At 51.6% G+C, this 21,304-nt stretch overlaps 1 protein-coding gene across 2 annotated transcripts in view; it reads left to right on the plus strand.

The window, feature by feature from the left end:
• Window positions 1–1,661: 1,661 nt before the first annotated feature.
• Window positions 1,662–21,304, plus strand: part of LOC136374325 (receptor-type tyrosine-protein phosphatase kappa-like) — a 33,454-nt gene continuing 13,811 nt past the window's right edge. The window contains exons 1-20 of one of the 2 annotated variants that reach the window (XM_066339629.1): window positions 1,662–1,835; window positions 9,569–9,751; window positions 10,320–10,550; window positions 10,989–11,231; window positions 12,073–12,300; window positions 13,045–13,287; window positions 13,996–14,286; window positions 14,632–14,729; window positions 15,981–16,173; window positions 16,308–16,419; window positions 16,502–16,736; window positions 16,958–16,997; window positions 17,508–17,613; window positions 17,782–17,849; window positions 18,143–18,285; window positions 18,421–18,508; window positions 19,094–19,164; window positions 19,571–19,607; window positions 20,321–20,418; window positions 20,590–20,706. In XM_066339629.1, coding sequence (XP_066195726.1) covers window positions 1,727–1,835; window positions 9,569–9,751; window positions 10,320–10,550; window positions 10,989–11,231; window positions 12,073–12,300; window positions 13,045–13,287; window positions 13,996–14,286; window positions 14,632–14,729; window positions 15,981–16,173; window positions 16,308–16,419; window positions 16,502–16,736; window positions 16,958–16,997; window positions 17,508–17,613; window positions 17,782–17,849; window positions 18,143–18,285; window positions 18,421–18,508; window positions 19,094–19,164; window positions 19,571–19,607; window positions 20,321–20,418; window positions 20,590–20,706 — 2,934 coding nt within the window. In that variant the 5' untranslated portion in view covers window positions 1,662–1,726. The remainder of the gene's footprint in view (window positions 1,836–9,568; window positions 9,752–10,319; window positions 10,551–10,988; window positions 11,232–12,072; window positions 12,301–13,044; window positions 13,288–13,995; window positions 14,287–14,631; window positions 14,730–15,980; window positions 16,174–16,307; window positions 16,420–16,501; window positions 16,737–16,957; window positions 16,998–17,507; window positions 17,614–17,781; window positions 17,850–18,142; window positions 18,286–18,420; window positions 18,509–19,093; window positions 19,165–19,570; window positions 19,608–20,320; window positions 20,419–20,589; window positions 20,707–21,304) is intronic. The other variant, XM_066339630.1, reaches the window with a different exon arrangement.

The raw sequence follows: 21,304 nt of genomic DNA on the forward strand, positions 1-21,304 counted from the left end.
TTTTAGACTTTTTAAATTCATTGAATTCTGCTGCTCCTTTTGCAAAGATCCTCCAAACTGAAGAACTTATTCCTACTGACAGTGTTTGCTTTTGCAGTTCTTAAACTTTTTTCTTGAAAGGCCCAGACACATGAAGGGGCAGGAGAGGTGACCTCTGAGTTGCTGCTGTTTCTGGAGGCAAAGCAACTGTTGCTTCCCTCCACTCCCCGAACGTCCCATGTATCTCAGACAGAGCACATGTATCTCCCAAGCACCTCCCAGGCTGTACCCTGCTGCCATGCCAGGGTCCTGTCTATGCACTTGTAGCTCCAGAACACCTTTTCCAGGGCAAATATGTTTGAGTACAGTGAACTCTCTATGGGTGAGCTTCATATTTGAGCAAAGGAAATAAAAAGGCAGGTTCAGGGAGGTGGGGAGTCCTGGCCCTGCCAGCTCCATTGCAGGAAGAGGTGAAACATAGACAAGGGAGACTATTTTCTGAGCTTTGGAGGGAATGTGTCTGGGCTCTGCTCTGTGTCAGTCTCCTGCTGTGTCCCCAAGAGGTAAAAGACTGCAGGAGTGTCTGCCCCCAGACAGCTCCTATATTGGCAGAAAAAGAAGAAAACAAGAATTCTACCATTATTTACTCAGGGTTAGTTTTTAGGGGTGGCTGGGAGGAATATGTTTGGAGATGGCCACCCTGCACAGGCCTGCTCAATGCTGCTGCTGTTGCAGGGTGTGCATATCAGCAGAAAGCAGAGCGTGACCCCAGGTGTGTGAGCATCAGTCCTTGCTGAGGAGCGCAACAGGGGAGAGCCATCACAAGGGACTGCAGCCTGTCTGTGAAGCCTCAGAGAAGACTCGAGGGCTTGTTTTCCTTCTAGTTGTGTGTTTCACTTGGGATGCAGATCAGGCACACACAGAGGGTGGCTGGGGAAACACAAATTCATCAGCTCCTGCCCTGGAGTTCCTCTGATGGTTGGGTGTGCTGCTGTGGCCAGTGCCATCAGCCTCCCACTGCACAGACAGCCTCACCAGCAGTCCCTTTTATGTCCCACTGCCCATGTTGGCCTCCCATCCCTTCATGGCATTCCTGTTGCCACCAAGATTTGACAACACCATGTGCCACAGCAGTTGAGCTAGAGACCTCCAGGGCTCTTGTCGCCTTCTGCCCAAGCATCTGCAGTCAGCCCAGTCCTGGGCACCCAACCACTCCTGCCAAAACCTGGGCTTTCCCACCCATTGCACACACTGCCAGGTAATTAAGATCATCTGTGCCCTTCAGAAGTTCATTTTGTCACAGTCCTTATCAAGGCAGTAACAAGGTGAAGATTGTCCTGATGTAGTCACTGCTTGACTTTCTGGGTGAGTATGGAAGCCACATCTTCCTGCTAAAGCCCAGCCATGAACCAGAACACCTCACAAGTCCTTCTGAGATCTGTGCTGAGAGAGGAGGCAACTCAGCTGTGGTTAATAGCTGGTCCTGACAGAAGACCTAAAAAACCGGGTTTAGACAAGAAATTAGAGACAGCAAGATTGCAAAAGGGTCATGGACCTGAAAGAGAAAGAAGGCAGTGCTGACACTGACGGAGTTTCCCTCTCCAATGAGGAAGCCTTTTGCACCATATGCGATTTCTCTGCGTGCCTATTTCCTTTCCGTGCTTGCACCACTCACAATCAGACAGGCGTGCAGTGCGGCAGCTGGCATAGCTGAGACTTCAATCCTGCCCTGGGAGCAGAGGCAAACATGGCCCTGCGATGGATGTTTCTCCTGCTACCTCTCCTGCTACTTCTGCTGGTAGCACAAACTCCTGTTAAGCCCTATCGCAACAAGCATGGAAAACAACAGGGAAAAGGTAAGCAATGCTGCCTCCTCTGCTCCCAAGGTAAGGTTTTACTGTGCTTCTTTTGCAGAGCTGCTGGGCAACTTCATGGCATGTAGGATACAACAGCATGGCATGTAGGATATATTAGAGAGGTCTGACATCCACACTTGGGCCCAAGCCCACCAGCTGGGTCATGGTTAGGCAGAATTCTGTTTGGGGATGGAGAACAGCAAAGTCTGGGGTGCTGGGAAAGTCTCTACGTAGTCTGTAGTATTCCTCCATGGAGCTGGAAATAGGTGTCCCTGTCCTTTCAAAATGTTAGGGTGCCCTGTCCTCACCACAGAGGAGATGAACGCTGGTGCCCAATAAAGACCTTGGGAGCCATGAGCTGAGCCCCTGGGTGCCCAGGAGAGCCTGGGGACAGGAGTTATTCCAGGATTGCTCTTTAATGGACTTCCTTGGTGCTGGAAGGATCAGGGCACTCCCAGGGGTCTGCTGGGCTCCTCCTACACTGGCTGCACACTTTGATGCCAGCAGAGTTAGTGGAGATTAGCAGAGCCACATGTTGTGTGTCCTCCCAGAAGGCTGCACTGTCTGGCAATTGAGCTATGGGCCCAGAAACTGTTATCTTGCATTGTTCTGTATCTGTCTCAATTGGAGTACTTCTCTAAACTAATTTTCTTGGAGCTAGGTGATAAAAATCATTAAACTAGCATCTAATTATATCATCCCAGGCCACTGTGGTGGTGTACTTGGGTGGATGCAGGCTAGAGAAAACAGCTGATCTAGTGGCTGTGACAGAGTACAGGGAATGGGATCATAAACTTTAATTGCTGATGTGATGTGACATCAGGGTCTGTACTATGTGACAGGTGTCACGGGAGCCTGTTTCCAGGGAAAATGTGTCTGTGTGGTTGCAGAATGTAAGCACAGCACACTGTCACACAAAAACCAAGGGCTAAAATCACAACAGAAGATATTGTGCTGCCCAGAGTGTCTTCCCATTGTCCAGATTCCTGCTGGAGATGTTCTCCCAGGCCAGCATGTGCAACCATGTCCAAGAGTTGTGTGTCTTTCCTGTTTGTTTCCAAGGTGGACACAAAGACCAGGTGTCATGTACAATGGGATGCAACAGGGACCTGTAGGCCTGCAGACTCTTGTCACACCCTTCAGATCTCAGTCACCCAGCCATCCCCAGAGGAGTCTGGGGCTGCCTGTGGCAGAGATGATATTGCTGAGTTAGCAACTTGGTGCTTGTGAAAAGAGGAACCAAGACAAAAACATGTGGTGGCCGCACCCAGCAGTGTGAGCAGCCCTGCCTGCAATCCTCAGCATGTGGCCTCTTCCTATCCTGGCACCTCTCCTCAGGTCCAACCTGATGGATCAGGGTCCTTCTCTTGCAGAGGGACAGGGAAAGGAAGATGGCCTGAGTGAGACAGGAGTGTCTCTTTCATCCCTGCTAGGGTGGAATGGGCTGACAGAGCAGTGGGGCAGGGTAAAGCTGTTGGACAGACAGAGGGAACAATAGGGTGGGATCCCTGAGTGTATCCTACACCCCTGGCAGGTACAGGGTACAACCTGTTGTGCACAGTGCCACAGAGAACAGTGGAGAGAACAGCAGTGCAGCCAGAGGCACAGGATGTGGTTTGTGTGTGTGGTTGGCCCTGCTGCTCTGCTCACCCCATCACAGGGGACACTGTGTACTATTGTCACCTCATTGTCTTGCTGTGCTGCTCTCACAGGGTGTTTTTCCTCCCTGAAATGCAATACCTGTACAAAACTCTCCTCCCTTTACAGTCCCAGTGCACCAGGAAGGCAGGTGAAGAAGCTTCTAGGGCATGTTTTCTGTGAAAAGGAAGGGTCTGGGATTCAATCTGGCCATGATCCCTTTTACATCAGCTTTGCTTGATACTGTGTAGTGATCTAGTGGCAAGAAGTTTTAACAAAGAGCACAGCTGCAATGACCAGGGGGTGGGAGGGTGGTAGCTAAAACTAAGCCATAGCAAATCTAGAAGGTTTTACGTCAGCTAAATTCCAAACAGTGCATAGAGTAGATCCTATGGGAAACATGAGTGCTAAGAGAGACTGCAGTGGATTGCCTGGGGCTTGGCATTCTAGGGGTGGTGAACTGTGTGCTCCATCATGCTTCCACTTCCTATAACCAGAGCACAGATTCAGGAAACATGAATTTTGCCTTCTGTTCTTAGACACATGTCAGATGTCCTTTAGCATCTGGTGGACCAGTACAAGTAAAGTGCCACCATTTCCCAGCTCTTCTCACAATGCTTGGTTCAGTGACTTTCTTTGCCCCACCCCTTTCCCTGACATGACTCCCAAGCAGAGCTCCCCCGAGGCCTCTGTGCTCCATCACTCTTAAAGACTTGCTCAGCAGCTTTGGTTGCTAGTAAGAAGTACAGAGATACTCTAAGATTCATGTTTGTGTTCTCAGTGCCTTGCAGTACAACTCTCCACTGGTGGAAAGAGTGATTGCTTTTCTTAGCTCCTTTCAGCAAGCACATGGCATCCAGCACAGCAAGACTGCAGTGCACTTTGCTGTCACCTCTCTCAGCTGCTGAGCTGCCCTGACAAAACAGTTGAACTTCACCTACTGTTTCTTAGATTTCATCTTGTCCTTTATTCTTTGTGTGTGAGATAGTATAGTGTAGGGAAGGACACCTTTTGTTGTTTAGCAAAGGGCTGAACCCAGGAGCCTGACCTGAATTATCAGCATAGCATAGCTGTTTCTCCTTTCTCCTGTCTCTCCTCTTCTGGCCCATTCTGAGGCTTTGTTTAGCCTGCCAGGCTCATAACTCCTTGCAGCAGGGAGAGGCAGTCCAGGTATTTCTGAAAAAGCCTTTCTACAGTCATGGGAAATAAACAATATCAGGGAGGAGGGTATTAATTTAATAGCATCAACTAGGAAAAAACCCAAAACAGTAAATATCTGCCTTTAGGAGGCAAATAGACAAATTTTTTGTTAACACTCCTGTCTTAGGCATTCAGTATTTCCCATTTCACAGTGAGCACATTACACATTGCACATTACAAAAAGGTGCCTATTTGGTCACATCTACACCATACTTTCCTTGCTGAAATTTCACTTGACTCAGCCTCCTTCTTTTAGCTGGGGCGGGGAGTCTGTGGGTGGTTCTCTGCATACCACTGGCTAAAAAACAGTGTGCAGGGTAAAAAACAGTGCCTGAGAACTGTTCCATTACTCTCACACTTGCTGTTAATCCCTACAAGGTTGGAACCTGAATGTTTCTTTCCTCTTTCTGTCTGAGAACTCACCTTTCATCATCAGTCTGCCAGCCCCTCAAATACATCCAACTGCTTTGCACAAGTGGGGAGTTCCATCTTTCCAGTGGAGGTCCTTTGACAGCTTCCCATAGACACCTCCAAAGCACACAAAAAGCCACCCTGGATTAGAGCACAGGCTTCTCTGCTTCAAGGTGCCCTTTTCCCAAGGCAATTTTTATGGAATGATTTGGAAAGGAGTGTAAGGAGGATGAGGACAGAAGTGTCCCTCCCAGCTTGTGCATCTTGACTGCACCCAGCAGCCATAGATTAGTTTCTCCCAATGAGCCTCAAGTGCTAATCACATGCCTGACACACTTGGACATATTGGAGAGATGAAGCCATGTTGGATTGTTATCGGCAATGTTCTTGAGATGAAAACAGGCATGGACTGAAAGTGTCTTCTCTTCCCCATTTTGCAGAGAAGCAGAGCTTTCTAGGATTTACCCACAAACTATTATCAGAAATGCCACCAGGAGGGACTGAGCAGCTGTAGATGCACAGATGCAGATGGTGTCAGTGCTGTGACAAGGGGTTCAGCTCCTCTGCAGCTGCAGGAATGTGGGCAGGAGGCAAGCCCTGGAGGGGCTGTGATGTTTGGGCGCTGCTGGCAGGGTGCTCTGTGTACAGGAGTAAATAGGCTTTGGCAGTCCCTCAGGCTGCCCTGCTCATGTACACTGCCCCTCTGCAAGACAAGCAAGCTTTTTTTGCCATACCCATCCCTCTGTCAGACTGTTAACTGTTAACTTCCAGGATAATTTCTGATGCTGGTGCATTCCCCTGTAGTGATACTCTCCAGTCACTGGATTCTTTGAGTATGGGAATGAGCTGTGGACTCTGCCTGCATTTTCTGATCTCTCCCACCCAGCCCTTGGGCTCTGCTCAGCTCATGCCCAGCTTGGATCTGGGTGCTGTATCAACTTCTGTCTGCCCCTGAGCACAACAGGGGCACATCTGGCAGGCCAAAGGGAGCCTGTGAGGAATTTAAAAAGTGGGCCCAAATTATCACCTCCATTCTAAATTCAGAGATATGCTGTAAGACCCACATTTGTGTTCTCAGTGGCTTGCAGTGCAACTCTCCAATGCAACTGGAAAAAGAGTGGTTTTCTCTGTGGAAACAGTGGTTGCTTTTCTTAGCTCCTCTCAGCAAGCACATGCCATTAAACCACTCAGAGAGCTTGGGAAGGAAAGGATGAGTAGCAGAGGATGGGAATCCCCCTGGTACTTGCAAGGGGCCCTGCAGCAGAGAAGAAGCAAAGAGGGAGCAAGAGGGTTTGCCTGCAGGACTGCTGTCCTGTGTAGTCTTTGTGTCTGAAGGGCAGATGCGGCCACTGAGACACTGCTGGCACACGTGGTCTTTGCAGAAGCACATTTCACGTGTCTACCCTTGCCTGAGGCTGTGCTGGAATTCGTGCTGCATCCCAGCAGCACCCCACCATTCCAGCTCTGCAGAAACTGACAGGAACACTGAAGAAATCCTGGATCAAATCTGCATATCTGTGGAGGCCTTTTCACCTGAAACAGAGACAATATAGAAGAGGCTGTTGTTCCTGGCAAAGGATTAAGTTTGATAAGTGCCCAGGTCTAAAGAGAAATGATTCGCTGGAGTCCTGGTGAAGGTGGACAGCCTAGTCAGACATGCGTGGCTGTTGTGCCAGCTCAGTTTATGCAATCCCTTCACACCCACTTCCAGCCCAGCAGTCTTACACATCTATTTTCTTGTGCCCATAACCAAGCAAAAGTTAGCTGAGTTGCAGGAGGCAAAAGCAGGGACTAGCAGAATGAAGACCATCCTGCTGTAGGAAAAGACAAGGTTTGAGGCCATCTGAGGTTCCTGAAGGTGCACTAATCCATGGGACCTGATGAGATGCATGTGTGGGTCCTGAGGGTGGAGGAAGAGGCAAAGGTACTATCCATCATAGCTGGGAAGTTGTAGCAGGCGACTTTCAATAAAGCTCCCACTGACTGTAAAAGGAGAAGCACAACCCCCTTTGTCAAAAGGGGAAATGAGGGACACCCAGAGAACTACAGGCCAGTCAGTCTCCCTTTGGTGCTGGGCAAGATCATGGAGCAGTTCCTACTGGAAAATATTCTAAGGCACATGGAAATGATTTGTAATAGCTTCACAAAAAGCAGATCATATCTGAGTAATTGTTTGCCTTCTGTGGTGGAGTAACAGTGTTTGTGGATAAAGGAGGAGTGACTGGCATCATCCACCTGCACATGTGCAAGGCATTTAACACTTCTCTGCATAAATTCTTTGTCTCCAAACTGTGAAGGTGTTGATTTGGTGGATGGACCACTCATTGGGGGAAGAGCTAGCTGGATGCTCACACTCAAAGTGTTACAGTCAGTATTTTGACACCCACTGACACAGGATGCCCAGAGAAGCTGTGGATGACCCATCCATGAAAGCGTTCAAGGCCAGACTGTGGATTGCTTTGGACAACCTGGTGTAGTGGAAGGTGCCCCTGTGCATGACAGGAGGGCTGGAACTAAGCGATCTTCTTTGGGAACCTTCCAGCCCAAGCCGTTTTATGCTTTTAAGAAAGACTGAATTTTAAGTGCCTGTAAAAAATAATTAGCATAGTGCTAAATATGCCTAATTTCAATTGTGCAGAAGTAACACCTTTTAGTAAAAGGAAAAATCACAAACTTTAAAAAAAGCCTAGCTCTCATTTGTGCTACAGTAAGTCTGCCTTGTACTGTGTTTCTAAAGCAGAAGCAATGAAATGTGGCTTTTTCAAGCACAGAGTTACCCTCGGCCTCTGCAAGGAAGCCTGGTAAGTCTAGAGAGGTTCATTCACAGTTGTTCCAGCAGTTAAAGCTTTCCTCTATGAAAAGACTCAGAGAGAGCTGGAAGCAAGGCAGAGCTCTGTCATGCAGCTGCAATCACCCTTTGCCAGCAGAGCATCCATGTTTGTGGAAAGACACGGTCCCAGATACCTCTTGAAATCTGCACCTGTGTCAGCAGAGTGCCTGCAAAGATAATTTCTCTTTTCCTCCTGGTTTCCTCCCCAGCAGTTTGCCATGTGTGGTGCTGCGAGTGGGTTTTATGTGCTGTGGGAGCTCTCACAGCTACCAGGTGTGGAAGAGTTACAAAAGGAAAAATAGTGACACCCCCTTGTCTCACTCTTGAAGTCAACAGTGGGGCAATGTGGGAGAGGCCAGCCATGCTTGTGAGCCTCCTCAGCTCCTAAGGCTGCCTCCACTGGAGACTTTCCATCCCCTCAGACTGCTTCTTGCTTCAGGCCAGGCCTCACATTACTCTTTTCAAACAACTATTTTTCCATGTTGACTCCAGGATCAAAGAATACCCATCAATGAATAATTTTCATACAGGCAAAATTCAAGGACCTGAAATGCAAATTAAAACATGGGAAATGCTTTCATGAATAGCTCCCACCTGCCTGAAATACTTGTTGCCCAATTTGCCAGTCTGGGGGTATTTTTTTCCACTTATTTGTCAGGAGCTTCACTCTGTCTGGGGTGCTACAGCTGTTGTGGTCCACTACTGCATGAGGTATGCAAAGCACTCCTGGTTTCCTGAGGAGTCCTGATGAAACTTGAGTGTTGTAAGAAGGAGTGCAAACTCTCTGCTCCTGCCTGACTGCACCCTGGTAACTTTGGACAAAGTTTGGGTAGCCACAGCTAGATTTGTATGGCGGAGGAACAGTTACAGAGAGTTACAATTCTTATGTGAAAAATAGGATCTGATCAGAGGGTAGGGCCCAAATTAGGGCCACGCAGAGAGCCAGCAGCACTGCTATCTAGAATTTAATGAAAACTAATACGAAGATTTACTTCAATCAATTGTCCAATCTACATATTGCAAGACACAACCAAGAGTGCAGCTGGTGAAATACCTTCCTGCAGTCTCTGTCAAGCCCCTTCTGGCAACTCAGATGAGGGGATGTCACTCACCTTGGATGAGGATGGGAGGGATATGGGACGGGAGGTAGCTGCTCCTAGGAGCCAGCAGATATTTTGAGAGAGGGATGGAAAAGAGGAAATAACAAGTGTAACATCCAGATGAAAAGCAAAGTGGCAATTTGAGTGGGATTTTGCTGGAAACAAGTCTGCTTGTGGGTCTGAGCAGATTGTGTCCAGCAGAATGACAGGAATGCCAATGAGTGGTGCCAGCAGAGTCTGGTGCACTCCCGCAGCCCCTGTATTTGTGGGAGAGAGCAGCATTGCCCAGACTGCTGGGTCCCTCTGGCTGGGGTGTCTCTGCAGCAGAGGGTGGGCAGGAGGGCCTGTGGATAACCCTCCTGCACTGCCCCTGAGGGTGTGAGGGGGATAAAGCATCTAGGGGATGGGGCTCATCCTGGGAGGTGCCATCTCTGCCACCCCTCTGAAGAGAAAGGGACTGGCAGCCCTCTGGATGGAATGTCCTCATCCTCAAGGATGAGGACCTGCTGGAGCCCAGGGACCCTCAGGCTCTGCCTCCTGGCCTTTGCACACAGGAAAATGTAAAGCTCCCTCTGGCTGGGACCCCAAAGTGCAGTTTAACCCAAAGAAGGACAAGTATGCTTTGAACAAAGTGGTGCAGCTCAGCTGTGCTGGGGAGTTTGTGCCATCCAGCCCAGAGATCCAATGCATTTCCAGAGGGGCCCAGATGCTGTGGAGTGAGACTGCCACCTGCAAAAGTAAGCACAGCCCTGCACCACCCTGACCCAGGGTCGTGAGCTGGTGGCAGACCCTCTGTCACCTGGTAACACACATAACAGAGCAGGAGTGGGAGACCTGAATGCTTTGGCTTTCCCCCATGTCCTGGCAGTGACAATGCTCTTTTTGTCTCAGCACCTTGCTGTAGGCACCTGCTGGGGTCTGTGCTCCTGGGAGGGGTTCAAAGGCAGGAACAAGGGTCGTTACACTGTAGGCCCTGTGCCCCCAAACAGTGACTGGGTATATGGCCAAGGTGGTGGGTGGGGATGGAATTCTGCATGAAGTCTGTGGAGGAATTCAGTCCCTGACCAGCCTTATCCAAAAGGAGTCTGAGTTGGGAAGCCTGCAACACTGTAGTAGACATGGATGAGACTGCTCTTGGGATGGTCTGCTGCCACCAATAACTCTGTTCTAGGCTGCAAGAGAGGGATCAGAGTTTGAATGTGGTCACCAAAGGAGATGGGCCCTGTCAAGATCAGAGCAAGAGATATCCCAGCAGACCTCTTTCCATCCTGCTTACAAGTGCTCCTTCTGCTCTCCTCTGTGCAGAAAGATGCAAGCAGCCCCAGTGGGACCCACAGCTCCAGTTTAGCCCAAACCAGACATCTTACTGGGTCAGTGAAGAGGTGGCACTGAGATGCTTTATGAACGACACTCCTCCCCTTGCTACGATCAGATGTGCAAAGGGGACTTCTTCAAAGTCCCGGAAGGTTGCTTGGGAGATGTTGAACATTTCGGGAACATGGCACAGGTTTGCAGGGAACCTGACCTGCACCATGGGTAAGTTGGGAACCAGCAGGTCTCTCCTGGTACATGCACTTTGTGCTGTGGAGTGGGACATGGACATCCTGCCTTATTTCTGAGACACCTTGGACAGAGCTCAGAATCAGGCTGAGTTGGGAGCAGTCTCCAAGATGGAAAGGATTAGAAGCCTTCAACGTGGGACAGGTTTTCTCAGCTCCTGCATCTCTTCCCAATCTATTCCCAAGTTCTATGTCATAGGGAAGTTGGAGGGTGACAGATCCTTCCCCTCTGTTCACCTCTGTCCCGGTGTCCTGTATCACCTCTTTGCCCAGGCATAAACTCTTTTTCTGCTCTTGAGTCTCCTCAGGGTGTTGAATGCTGACATTAACCACAGTTCATCATGGAAAAGCTCTGATCCCTCTCCTGCCTGAGCATTCCTCACTGAGAAGGACTCTCACATTTTCTCCCTGACAGCAAAATGCCCAAAACCTCAATGGGATGCAAGACTTCAGTTTTCAGAGAACGAAACTGAATACCCACAGAATAGAGAACTGACACTGACCTGCCCCAAAGGTCTTGGGCTCTCCTTCCCCGAGGTCAAATGTACAAAGGAATTTCAGGTAATGAGTTCTAAAACAGGAGTCTATGTGGACGCCTGGTGGGGCAGGAACAGCACAGGTGCCTGGATGCGCATTAAGAGAGATGTCCTGTGTACGGGTAAGTGAGGCTGCAGCAGCTCTCCCATGTCTCCCCTCTACCTTCACTCTCCTTGGGGCTGTGTTGCCCAAGCAAACTGCTGGAGAGGACAACCCAGCCAGGACACAACAGACCAGGTAGAACCAGCTGGGCAAACTGAAATCTCCTGCAGTGATTTCTGAGCAAGCCAAGTCAGGGGCTCCCAGCTGGGTGACCAGGCAGGATCCGAGGCTGGCAGGATCCAAGGCTGCCACCCAGGTGCCCATGGAGGTTCCATAATCTTTGTTGTGCCTCCAGGTGCCACAATGGAATGCTGGCACATGGATAAGGGACCTGGGGACATCTCCTGCACCTGCAGAAGCTGGAGCATAGGAGAATGAAGGGAGCCCTGATGGTGCAGAGCTGGCTCAGCCCTTGGCACCCTGACTGGAACAGGAGGCTGTATGGAAAGGACACAGGGGAGAAGCAATGCCATCCATCAGGGGATGGGGTTGCAGAGCTGTCCCAGGCAGAGACAGAGCTGTGCTCAGTGGGGGCATGGCAGTACTTGGCAGTGCTCAGGAGAGATGGGCAGGGAACTTCCCTGCTTTGGGCTGTAGGAGGTGGATAGGAGTGTCCACAGACAGAGGTGGGTGGATAGGGGCAGGTCTATGGATGAGTGATCCTTCACACTTTACAAGCACGTGGAAAGCCCCTCCCAACAAGGCTTGTCCTCAGGTCACATCCCAGCAGATGGATGTGTCACCTTCCCTCCCTTCAGAGGCTGGAGAAGTTGCTGGGGATTTGTCTCCCACCACCCACCCACTTCATCATCTCATCACCTCCCAGCCCATCTAACACCCTCTTTCACCTCTGATGGAAGGGTGCCAAAGGCCCCCGTGGGACTCCAGACTCCAACTGGCACCAGACCAGGAGAACTATGAGAAGGACGAGAAAGTGAATCTGAGCTGCCCTGAAGGTTTCCAGCCATCCTTCACTGAAATCAAATGTCACAGTGAATTCCATGTGACAACTGTGTATGAAGAATTTTGGTATGGAAGAAACTCCAGCAGTGACTGGCTCCCCATTCAGTCCAGAGTGGAGTGCATCGGTAAGGAAAGGATCAGGAGCAGAGTAATCCTTTGCAGGGAGGTATCCTGAGAACATCTCTGAGGGGGGAGAACAAGGGAAGGCCAGGGTTTTTCTTGGGCCCAGCACTGTGAGAGTTGTAGCTGTGGAAGCATCTCCTGCTTCCAGGCCAGGAGGAAATGCCTCCTCTTGTTCTTTCCCATGGCAGCAAAGGATGACTGCAGGCACACACTCAGAGGGTTTGAGGGAGACACTATTTTTTTGGCTGCTTCCTGTGACCTGTGATGTAGTCCAGGTGGGGGATACACTCTTCTGGCTTCCCTCTTTTCTCCCCAAAATGTTCTGATGTTTGACTGAACAGTTATCACGGGAGAAGTTCATCCAATTGTTCACATCCAGTTTCCTAGTGCACAATGACCCCAAACTCCTCCACTTTGAGTCTGTCTGGGAGACAGGCCTGAATGAGAGGTTGGAGGGTGTGCAGGGGTTATTGTCCCTGGAATCTCTCTGCTATGGGCTTTGGAGAAAGGAATACAGTGCCCCTGGACACAAGTGAGAATGGGGCAGGTTCATGGAGGAGTGATCCTTCACAATTATCATGCATAAGGAAAGCTCCTTCCCAACAAGCCTGCCCATAGGTCACATCCCAGCAGATCTCTCTCCTTTCACTGGCTGGAGGTGTTGCTGGGGATTTGTCTCACACCACTCACCATTATCTCATCTCATCACCACCAGCCCAAATAACACCCTCTTTCACCTCTGCCAGAAATGTGTAGAAGGCCCCTGTGGGACCCCAGACTCCAGCTGGCACCAAACCAGTTGAATTATAAGAAGAATGAAGAAGTGATGCTGAGCTGCCCTGAAGGTTTCCAGCCATCCTTCACCCATGTCAAATGTTCGAGTGAAGTCCAGTCCTTTACTCGTGGGAAACCTGTATACAGAGAAGTCTGGACTGGAAGAAACTCCAGAGGTGTCTGGGTCCGCATCCGGTCCAGTGTGGAGTGCAGTGGTAAGGAGTGGATCAAGAGCCCTCTTGGCTGCCTTGCTCTGCCCTTCCTGAGCAGGGAAAGCAGGGTGTGGGGCACAGGAGGTTTTGGGCTCTGTGCTGCCCAGGGAAATAGGAGGTGTCAAGTCCAGCCCACAGGTCACCACTGGGAGTGCTGGTGATAAGGGTCTCCCTGAGGGCTTCTGGCAAGAGCATGTGCACAAAGGAGAAAAGCATGGGAGAGGAATTCCTGATAGAGTTTGTGGCCAATGTGTGGCATCACTCTTTGAGCAGGATCAGAGTACTTTGCTGCCTGTGTCCTCTCAGATGGTGGATCTGTGAGTACCACAGCTTCCTCCATGTGAGCTGGGCCCCTCCAGGTTCTGTGGCATGGTGGGTACAGGCTTAGCACCCTCTTCTCACAGATTAGGGCATTCATGTTCCCTCCAAGGGAGAACAGAACTGTACCCGATGGACTTTAGAGATTCTGGAACAGACACTTCAGTTTTGAATTAATGGGGACAATTACTTGAGGGGTAGTAGTCCACTCATTCCCCCACATCCCTGTCCAACTCCTCCTCCTCCCCTTCAAGAGAGCTGCAGTGACCTCATTCAGTCTCACTTTCCCTCCCAGTGGGCTGGGTGATGAGCAAGGTTGGTTGACTGCAGCATCCTTGCCTGGTTGGGAGTGGAAGGGAATAGAGTGACCTTCTGGCAATCTTTCCTTCACAGAAGTCCTCCAGGTTGACCCTGGCAGCTTTGAGATTTCCAGCACCAGCATCAAACTGAACTGGACCTGCAGGTTCCCTGATGCCTGCCAGGGCATGAGGGCCATGTGCCGGCTGTCAGCGCCTTCCTCCCCTCCCTGTGAGGCTGAGGAGCTGAATGGAGAGCAGATGTTACATGGCCAGGAGGGAACATTCACCTGCTCCCCTTTGCAGCCCTTCACTCAGTACAGTGTCACCATCGACTTGCCCCCCAACACAACCCTTTTCTCATGGTTGTTCAGGACAGAGGAAGCAGGTATGGGCACAGAAATGTCAGAGACAAGGAACTGTCCAGAGCTGTGTCACAGGTCAGCTCAGCCTGATCATTTACTCCCTGCAGGGCTGTGCCTGGATCAGGGCTGATCGGGCCCTCTGGAGCTCTGGGGAAGGGGCTGGGAGAGCCCTGAGCAGGGCATGTCCTGTTCTCATTGTCCCACTCCAGTCCACACTGTTGTGCTCCCCCCTGCTGCAGCACATGCTGCCTTTGCAGGGGACAATCCCTTTTTGCAGCCTGTCCCATGGCCAGGAGCTGCCTGCACCCTCTCCTGGCCTCAGCCCCTGCTCATGGCCCTGTGTGTGACCGCATGGTCTGTGCTTCCAGTGCCAGACAAACCGGAGGAGCTGTGGCTGGATCCCGACAGGGGCTCTCTCAGGTGGAACTCGCTGCCCTCTTGCAAGGGGAACATCATCGGATACCAGGTACTAAGGCACCGGGGCAGACCCTCACCTCCCGGCCTTGCAGGCACACTGGGAAGTGTGGGAAAGGGGCACGTGGGATGAGTCACAGTTCCCAGCCAGTAACACAAGTGTTTTCTGTTTCATTCTCAACACTCCTCATTCTACGGAGATGTCCAGAGAGGTGTGAGTGCTCCATGTTCTCTTGGCTTACTTGCTGGGTCTGCTCTGCTTTGGGTTTGGAGGTTGGTGTGCCACACATGGCGATGTGTCTTCTGGGGTGGCATCCCAGGATTTCCTGTGCCCCTTGCATGCTTGTTTCTGGTTCCTGCCACAGAAAAACTTGTTTGAATAAGCCTCTGAAAGTCCTTCCTGAAATTCCCTCCTTCAGAGAGCTGCACCATTTTGCCGAGTTTTCCTCGATGTGTGGCTTGAAGCATCTTCTCTGTCTCTGGATTTGGGACACATTCCACAGCAAAAGCTTCCTCTCCAGCAGTGGGAGGGCGTTTGTGCGTTGGTGACATTGTTCTTAGAATGCTCTAGGTCCTCTCTGTGGGCAGAGGTCTCCATGGTGTGACAGGGACCTTGCAAGTTGTTTCTTAGCTCTTTCCAGAGAAACTGTCAGACCAATTCTTGACAGTGCTGTGAGCCTGTTCAGCTGGTTACCTGCTCCCAGACACCAGTGTTCAAGAAAAGAATCCTTTCATTCCACTTTCAGTTGTCTTCGCTTTTGCATAAGTGCAGAGTATATTTCTGTAAAGGCAGCAAGTGAGAATGGCCAGGGATCTCATGACAAATTCAGATGACACATGGTCAAATGGAGACCCTTCATCTGTATTACTTATGGAAACTTTAGTTGTTCTCCTTTTCTCTTAGAGAAAGCCTTCAGAGTACAACTTTACACAAGAGAAAAGGGAAGCTTAGATTCTTCCGGCAGAGGATGTCACCACAGTGCTTCTGGTGTTGCAATACACCTGGGGTGATCTGTTCTCCAGGCTCAGTACATGTATCTATCTACAGCCCTTCAAACGAACAACCTCCCTCTTCCCTTTGCTCACAGAGTCTGCTGCTCACTCATCCTGAGCGTTGGCTCCAACTCCTCGTCTCCTCTTCTCTGCTTTGAGGTCCCCCGCACGGGGCTGAGGCTCCTGCCCGTTCCTCTCCGGAGCCTTCCCCAGCACAGGGACAGGCACAGGGAAGGGCAGGCTGGCAGGGACGCTGCCAGCTGCGGGCACCTTCCCACAGCTGCATTCCAGCTGTGTCTCCTGTCCGCAGCTGGACATCACGGCCAGGAACGCAGGCGACAGCAGCGTGCTGGAGACGGAGCGGCTGCGGCTCAATGACTCCGTCACTGAGCACCGGCTGCCGGAGCACAGGCCTGGCAGCAGCTACGCCGTGATGCTCCGGGGACTGACGGCTGCCGGCGCCGGGGCCGCGCTGATCAGGGAGTTTCACACCGGCAGCTCCGGTAAAGCTTTGCTGTGTCGCTCTCCCAGGAGCCCGGGCGCAGACGAGCTGGGCTCGGCAGCCGGCGTTGCCCGAGGCTGCCCCTGCCCCTCGCACGGCCCTGCCGATGCTCATTCCCCGGCTGTTCCCCTCCAGACACGCCGCGCCCCGAGGGCATCAGCTGCCGCAGCGTCCGCGACGTCGCCCCGTCCCAAGGGACGGCCGTGCTTCCCCTGCGCCCCATCGCCCGTCCCTCTGAGGCGGCCGGGTGAGCGCAGCCCCCGCAGCTCTGCAGCCCCGGGCTGGCTGTCCCCTGTGCCCGCGTCCCTCTCTGACTTTCGGCCCCGCAGGGAGCACCAGCTGATCGTGGCCACCACGCACAACGCCTCGGTGATCGAGAGCATCTGCTCGGGGCAGCCACAGCTCTTCAACGCCAGCACGTACCTGGCCGCTGTGCTCAACCTCACGGCCCCCACGGACTTCGTGCTGGGCGACGGGAGCCGCGGGCAGGGCCGGCACAACGCTGCACTGCGCCCGGGCTGCGACTACACGGCCCTGCTGCTCCTCGCCCGCCCCACGCCGCAGGTACCCATCGCGGGGGCTCTGCTCTCTGCGGATGCTGCCGCCCGGGGCTGGGCCTGGCGGCCGGTGAGGGCACACTCCTCTCCCGTGCCTTAGCGGGATGGTGTCCCTGCGGTCCCGGGCCACAGCCGGCTCACTCGGTGGCCCTGGGTGGGGGCTTTGGCCTCCAGGTAGGGCAGTGCTGCAGGAGAGGGCTGAGCTCTCCCTCCTGTCTCCTCCAACAGGCAGAGAAGTTCACCTGTGTCTGCTACAGCTTCTCTGTTGGTAAGTGTCTCCTTGCTGGTGGTGCCCAAGCCTCTCCTCCTTCCTGGCAGCTTTCCCGTAAATGAGCTGGCCTGGGGCATATGTAGTGGGACACTGCCATTCTCTGGTCTTCACAGAAGTTCTCTGCATCTTGAAGATACTGTTGTCGATGGGCTTTGCACATCCTCAGGACAGTTGCTAGGTGTGGCCACTGGACATTGCACACCATCCCTGCCATCACCCCATATTTAGTTCTAATCCCAGAAGTTCCTTGGTGTATGTGCAACCCCTAAAAGCAGATACCTCACCAGACTCTGGCAGTGCCTGAGGCCTTCAGGGACACGGGATCCATAATGGAGGGTATCACACCAAGCCAGCACCTGCTTCTTTTCCCCCAGTTTCACTTTCCTGTAATGCAAAGCTTGGCATGGAAGACAAAGGAAGTTGCTTTTCTCTCCGTGTCCCTGTGGGATGTTCCAATGCTTGATTCAGGCTGTGCAGGAGCCTGAGCCTGGGCTGTGCTGCTTGCAGGGCAGGAGCCATCATCCCTGCTGGACAGGAAGCTGGTGGTTATGGCATTAGCACTGACTGTTGCATTCCTGGCACTGGGGATTTTGCTACTTTTTGTAGTCTTCAGGTCAGTATGTGTCTTACCTCTCCTGCCCTCTTTGAGGCATTCAGCAGCTTGCAGTTGCAGGCAGTATCCAAGTGGAGCCTGACATGAGGCACGGTAGTTAGATGGCAAACAGCTTCTCCTCTGTCTCTCTGTTCTGCTGGTCTGTGCACATGACTCGCTGTTTTGCAGGCTAAAGCACAACAGTTCAAAAGCCTCAGTGAAGAACAGCACTATACCCCTGAGAGGATGTCAAAAAGGTGAAGTATGAGCAAGGGCCCTGTGTGCCTTATCTGGACAGGCTGTCTGTTAAAAGCACAGGCAGGATGATTGCAGGTTTTACAAGTTCCTTGCAGGAGCAAGGTTATCAGAGCTGGCTGACACAGGGAAAGGGACTCCTCCCAGGAGAAGGAATCTGTGTGGGGAGGGACAGTCTAAGGTTTTGAGAAGTCCTGGCTGCTGCAGTGCCATCTCAGGCCCACCTGCAGAGTTCCAGGGCTGGCCAGTTCAGCACCACTTGGATGCTGAGGTCCTGTCCTTGTGGTCTCTGCAGATATATGCAAGCCAAATACACAGATCCCAGTGGAGGAACTGCTGGAGGCTCTGAAGATGTTTAAGAGGGAAGAAATAGAGACAGAGCAGACAGATGATGAATCAGTCGACAGGCATGATGCTGGGCTCTTTAGAGAATATCAGGTCTGGTTTAGCTTTGTTTTCCTGCCTGGCTGCACAGCCCACCCTCTACCATTCCCTGGGTGTGTGATGCAGTTGGCTTTGGCCAGCCCCCGAATACATCCCAGTGCTGAGTGGGCTTGTTTTCTTTCTTTGCAGCAATTGTCCTCCACTTTGTTGCACCCCTGCAATGCTGGGAAGGAGCTATGTAATCAAAACAAGAACCGCTACAACAGCATCATCCCATGTAAGCAGAGCTCCCCAGGGATTTGCTCGGGCTCTTGGAGCTGACTAGGGTAGCACAGAATGCTGGGCTGGTGTAGGTGCCCTTCCAGCACTTCAGAAATACTGAGCTACTCACCTCATCCTCCATGCCACTGAAATCCACAGGGATTTTTGGTCTCACTTTTATATCCTGTTGGAGCATCCTTGTTCTGCTCTTCAAATCCTCCTGCAAACTTAATGAAACCTCATATTCCAGTTTCTGGTGCTAGTCATTGCTGAATACTGCCATGTCCCATCCAGAGGAAGGTATCTGAGGGAAAGTGGAAGGAGTGATCCAATTTCTTTCAAACTTTAAAGCTCCTCTGGGCCCCACATGGTGTGTACACTTGGCCATTTCATAATCTTCCCTACAACTCCATTGCACTACCTGCTGTGCCATGTCACCCTTTGTCTCATCAGCTGTTCTTTAACCCTAAACATGTCCTGAGGCCTGGGTGCTGCTGAGGGGAAAATAGATAATCACAGACTTGAATAAATTATGTCTTCCCCCTTAAACAGTCTCTTTGTCACTGCCCTAAAGCATCAGTCCCTCTCCTTTCTCTTTCAGATGATCACTGTCGTGTGGTGCTGCAGCCCTCTGATGCTGGGAATGAGTACATCAACGCCAGCTATGTGGATGTAGGTAGTGAGGAATTGTTACCATGGGAAGGGTAGGAAAGGTGCCTGGCTGTGCAGGGTGAGGACAGTCCTGCTTACATGGGCGGCCCTGAGGTCTGGCACTTTTTGTCCTTAAGCTGGCAGGTCTTGGGATATCTCTTCCCTGAATCCTCTCTGAGCTGCCTGGAGTACTCTGAGTTTGTGTGCAGTTCTCATCTCTAACAAAAAAGGGACTCATGTGAGGCGACAGGGACTGAGATGCAGCCCCTGGGTACCCACTGTCTGTATTGGCCTGGAGCAGTGGTGTGGGACACACTGTGCCTAGAGTTCTGCTGGGCTTTGGTGCCTGGGGGATGGATCCTTTGTTTAGTTCCCTGTTAAACATTTAATTCATGTGGTCAGAGCTGTTTGAATCTCTCCCCTGCAGACCTACAGAAGTCCACACTTCTTCATTGCAGCTCAAGGTAGGTGCTCCCAATTCTCATCCTCGGGAGATGCCATTCACTGAGCAATCTGGGAAATGGGGAACTGGGGTAGCAGCCTATAGATAGATAGGGAGCTGTGAATGGCTCAGTCCAAGCCCCTGTATCTCCAGGGTCCCTGTCCTGAACAGTTGTTACAGGTACTGCAGGGCATGGAAGGTCTCAGTGGTAGCTTGGCAGCAGCTGGAGCTGCTGTCTGCACTGCCCAGTGTGAGGACATGGTTCTTCCACTCACAAGCTTAGTTTGTTCCCTTTGGCAGCTGGCATGACAGAGAAAATCCTGCAAATGCCTGGCATGTCTGCAACTAGTGGACTTGGATGCAGTCTCCTCTCAATAATGCAAAGCCTGGATGGGTTTTTCTGCTCTGTGCAGCATGCAATGAGGAGGTCATGGCTCCCTGCAGAGCTGCAGAAATAAGGCCCCAAAAGGTGGGAGCATCTCAGAGTCATCTCAAGGGAGCCCATAAAAAAGCAGTGAATGAATACCTGACATGTCCTGGGCTCATTTTCTCTCCCTTCTCCTTGTCCTAATTTCTGACATGGTGATGAAGCTGATGTGGCCAGCACCCCTGTCAAGTCCTCTGGTTGTGCTTCTATGTCTGGGCAGAGGAAGGCCTGGGAATGTTCAAATTGTGCCTAGGAACACACCCCCATGGCTTGGACACTGGCATAGGGCTCTCCTCTTCCTTCCCAAGGCCCCTTGGCTGGGACAGTGGTGGATTTCTGGCACATGGTTTGGCAGGAGAAGACCTCAGTCATTGTGATGCTGACAGGTTTGATGGAGCAGAACAAGGTAGAGAAAACCTCTCAGCCCATGCTCAGCTTTGGTATTGCCAGAGCCCAGGCTTCCACACCTGCAGTGCTCCCAGTGCAGCTGTCACTGGGAGCAGGGAGCAGCTCTGCACCCCTGCAGAGCTCTCCTTGTGAGTTTCCCTGTTCCCAGAGGTCTCACTGCTGTTGACAGATCAAGTGTGAGCAGTATTGGCCAGAGCAGGAGCGGGTCTACGGTGACTTCACTGTGACACTCAACAACACCTGGACCACCACAGGCCTTGTCAAACGCATCTTCTGCCTGCAGAAGGTAAGCCTGGCATGGAGCTGAAGCAGGAATGCAGGATGTGTTTGGGTTCCAGCAGCTGATGGAAGCTGTCAGACATGGACCCTGTGGGGTGCCCTGCCTGATCTTCAGCAGAAGGCGCCCTGGTGTTAGCACGTTGCTATAAATGGATTTCATGCCAGGGCATCAGTCCCAGGTTTTTGAGCCAAGCAAAGGCAGTTCGTCAGCTCCAGCGGTCATCCCAGATGAGCCTGGACTGACGTTGCACATGGGAATATTGTAGATTCTTGAGGGCCTGGGTGAGGTGTATATAAAGGGTATAAAAGCAGATAAAGTTTAAAAAATGGAATCTTGCACGTCCAGGATGATGGGACAGGTGCCTGCCTGTCACCTGAAAGAATCTGCAGAAGGTCCACACTGAAGCTCCCTGGTCATTTGTAGTCCTAAACCTGGACAGGTAGTTTATGGTTTAAGATAACCTACATAAGGTCATTTCGTTGCACTTCAGATAAAGGGCAGAAACTGAAGGAGCTTCAAGGAGGGAGAAGATGTATAATATAAAGAAATTGCAGTTATGCATATTCCTGTCCTTTCTTGTCTTGCCCAGAGCAATACATATCTG

The sequence above is a fragment of the Sylvia atricapilla genome, chromosome Z, assembly GCF_009819655.1.
Source record: "Sylvia atricapilla isolate bSylAtr1 chromosome Z, bSylAtr1.pri, whole genome shotgun sequence".
NCBI lineage: Eukaryota > Metazoa > Chordata > Aves > Passeriformes > Sylviidae > Sylvia > Sylvia atricapilla.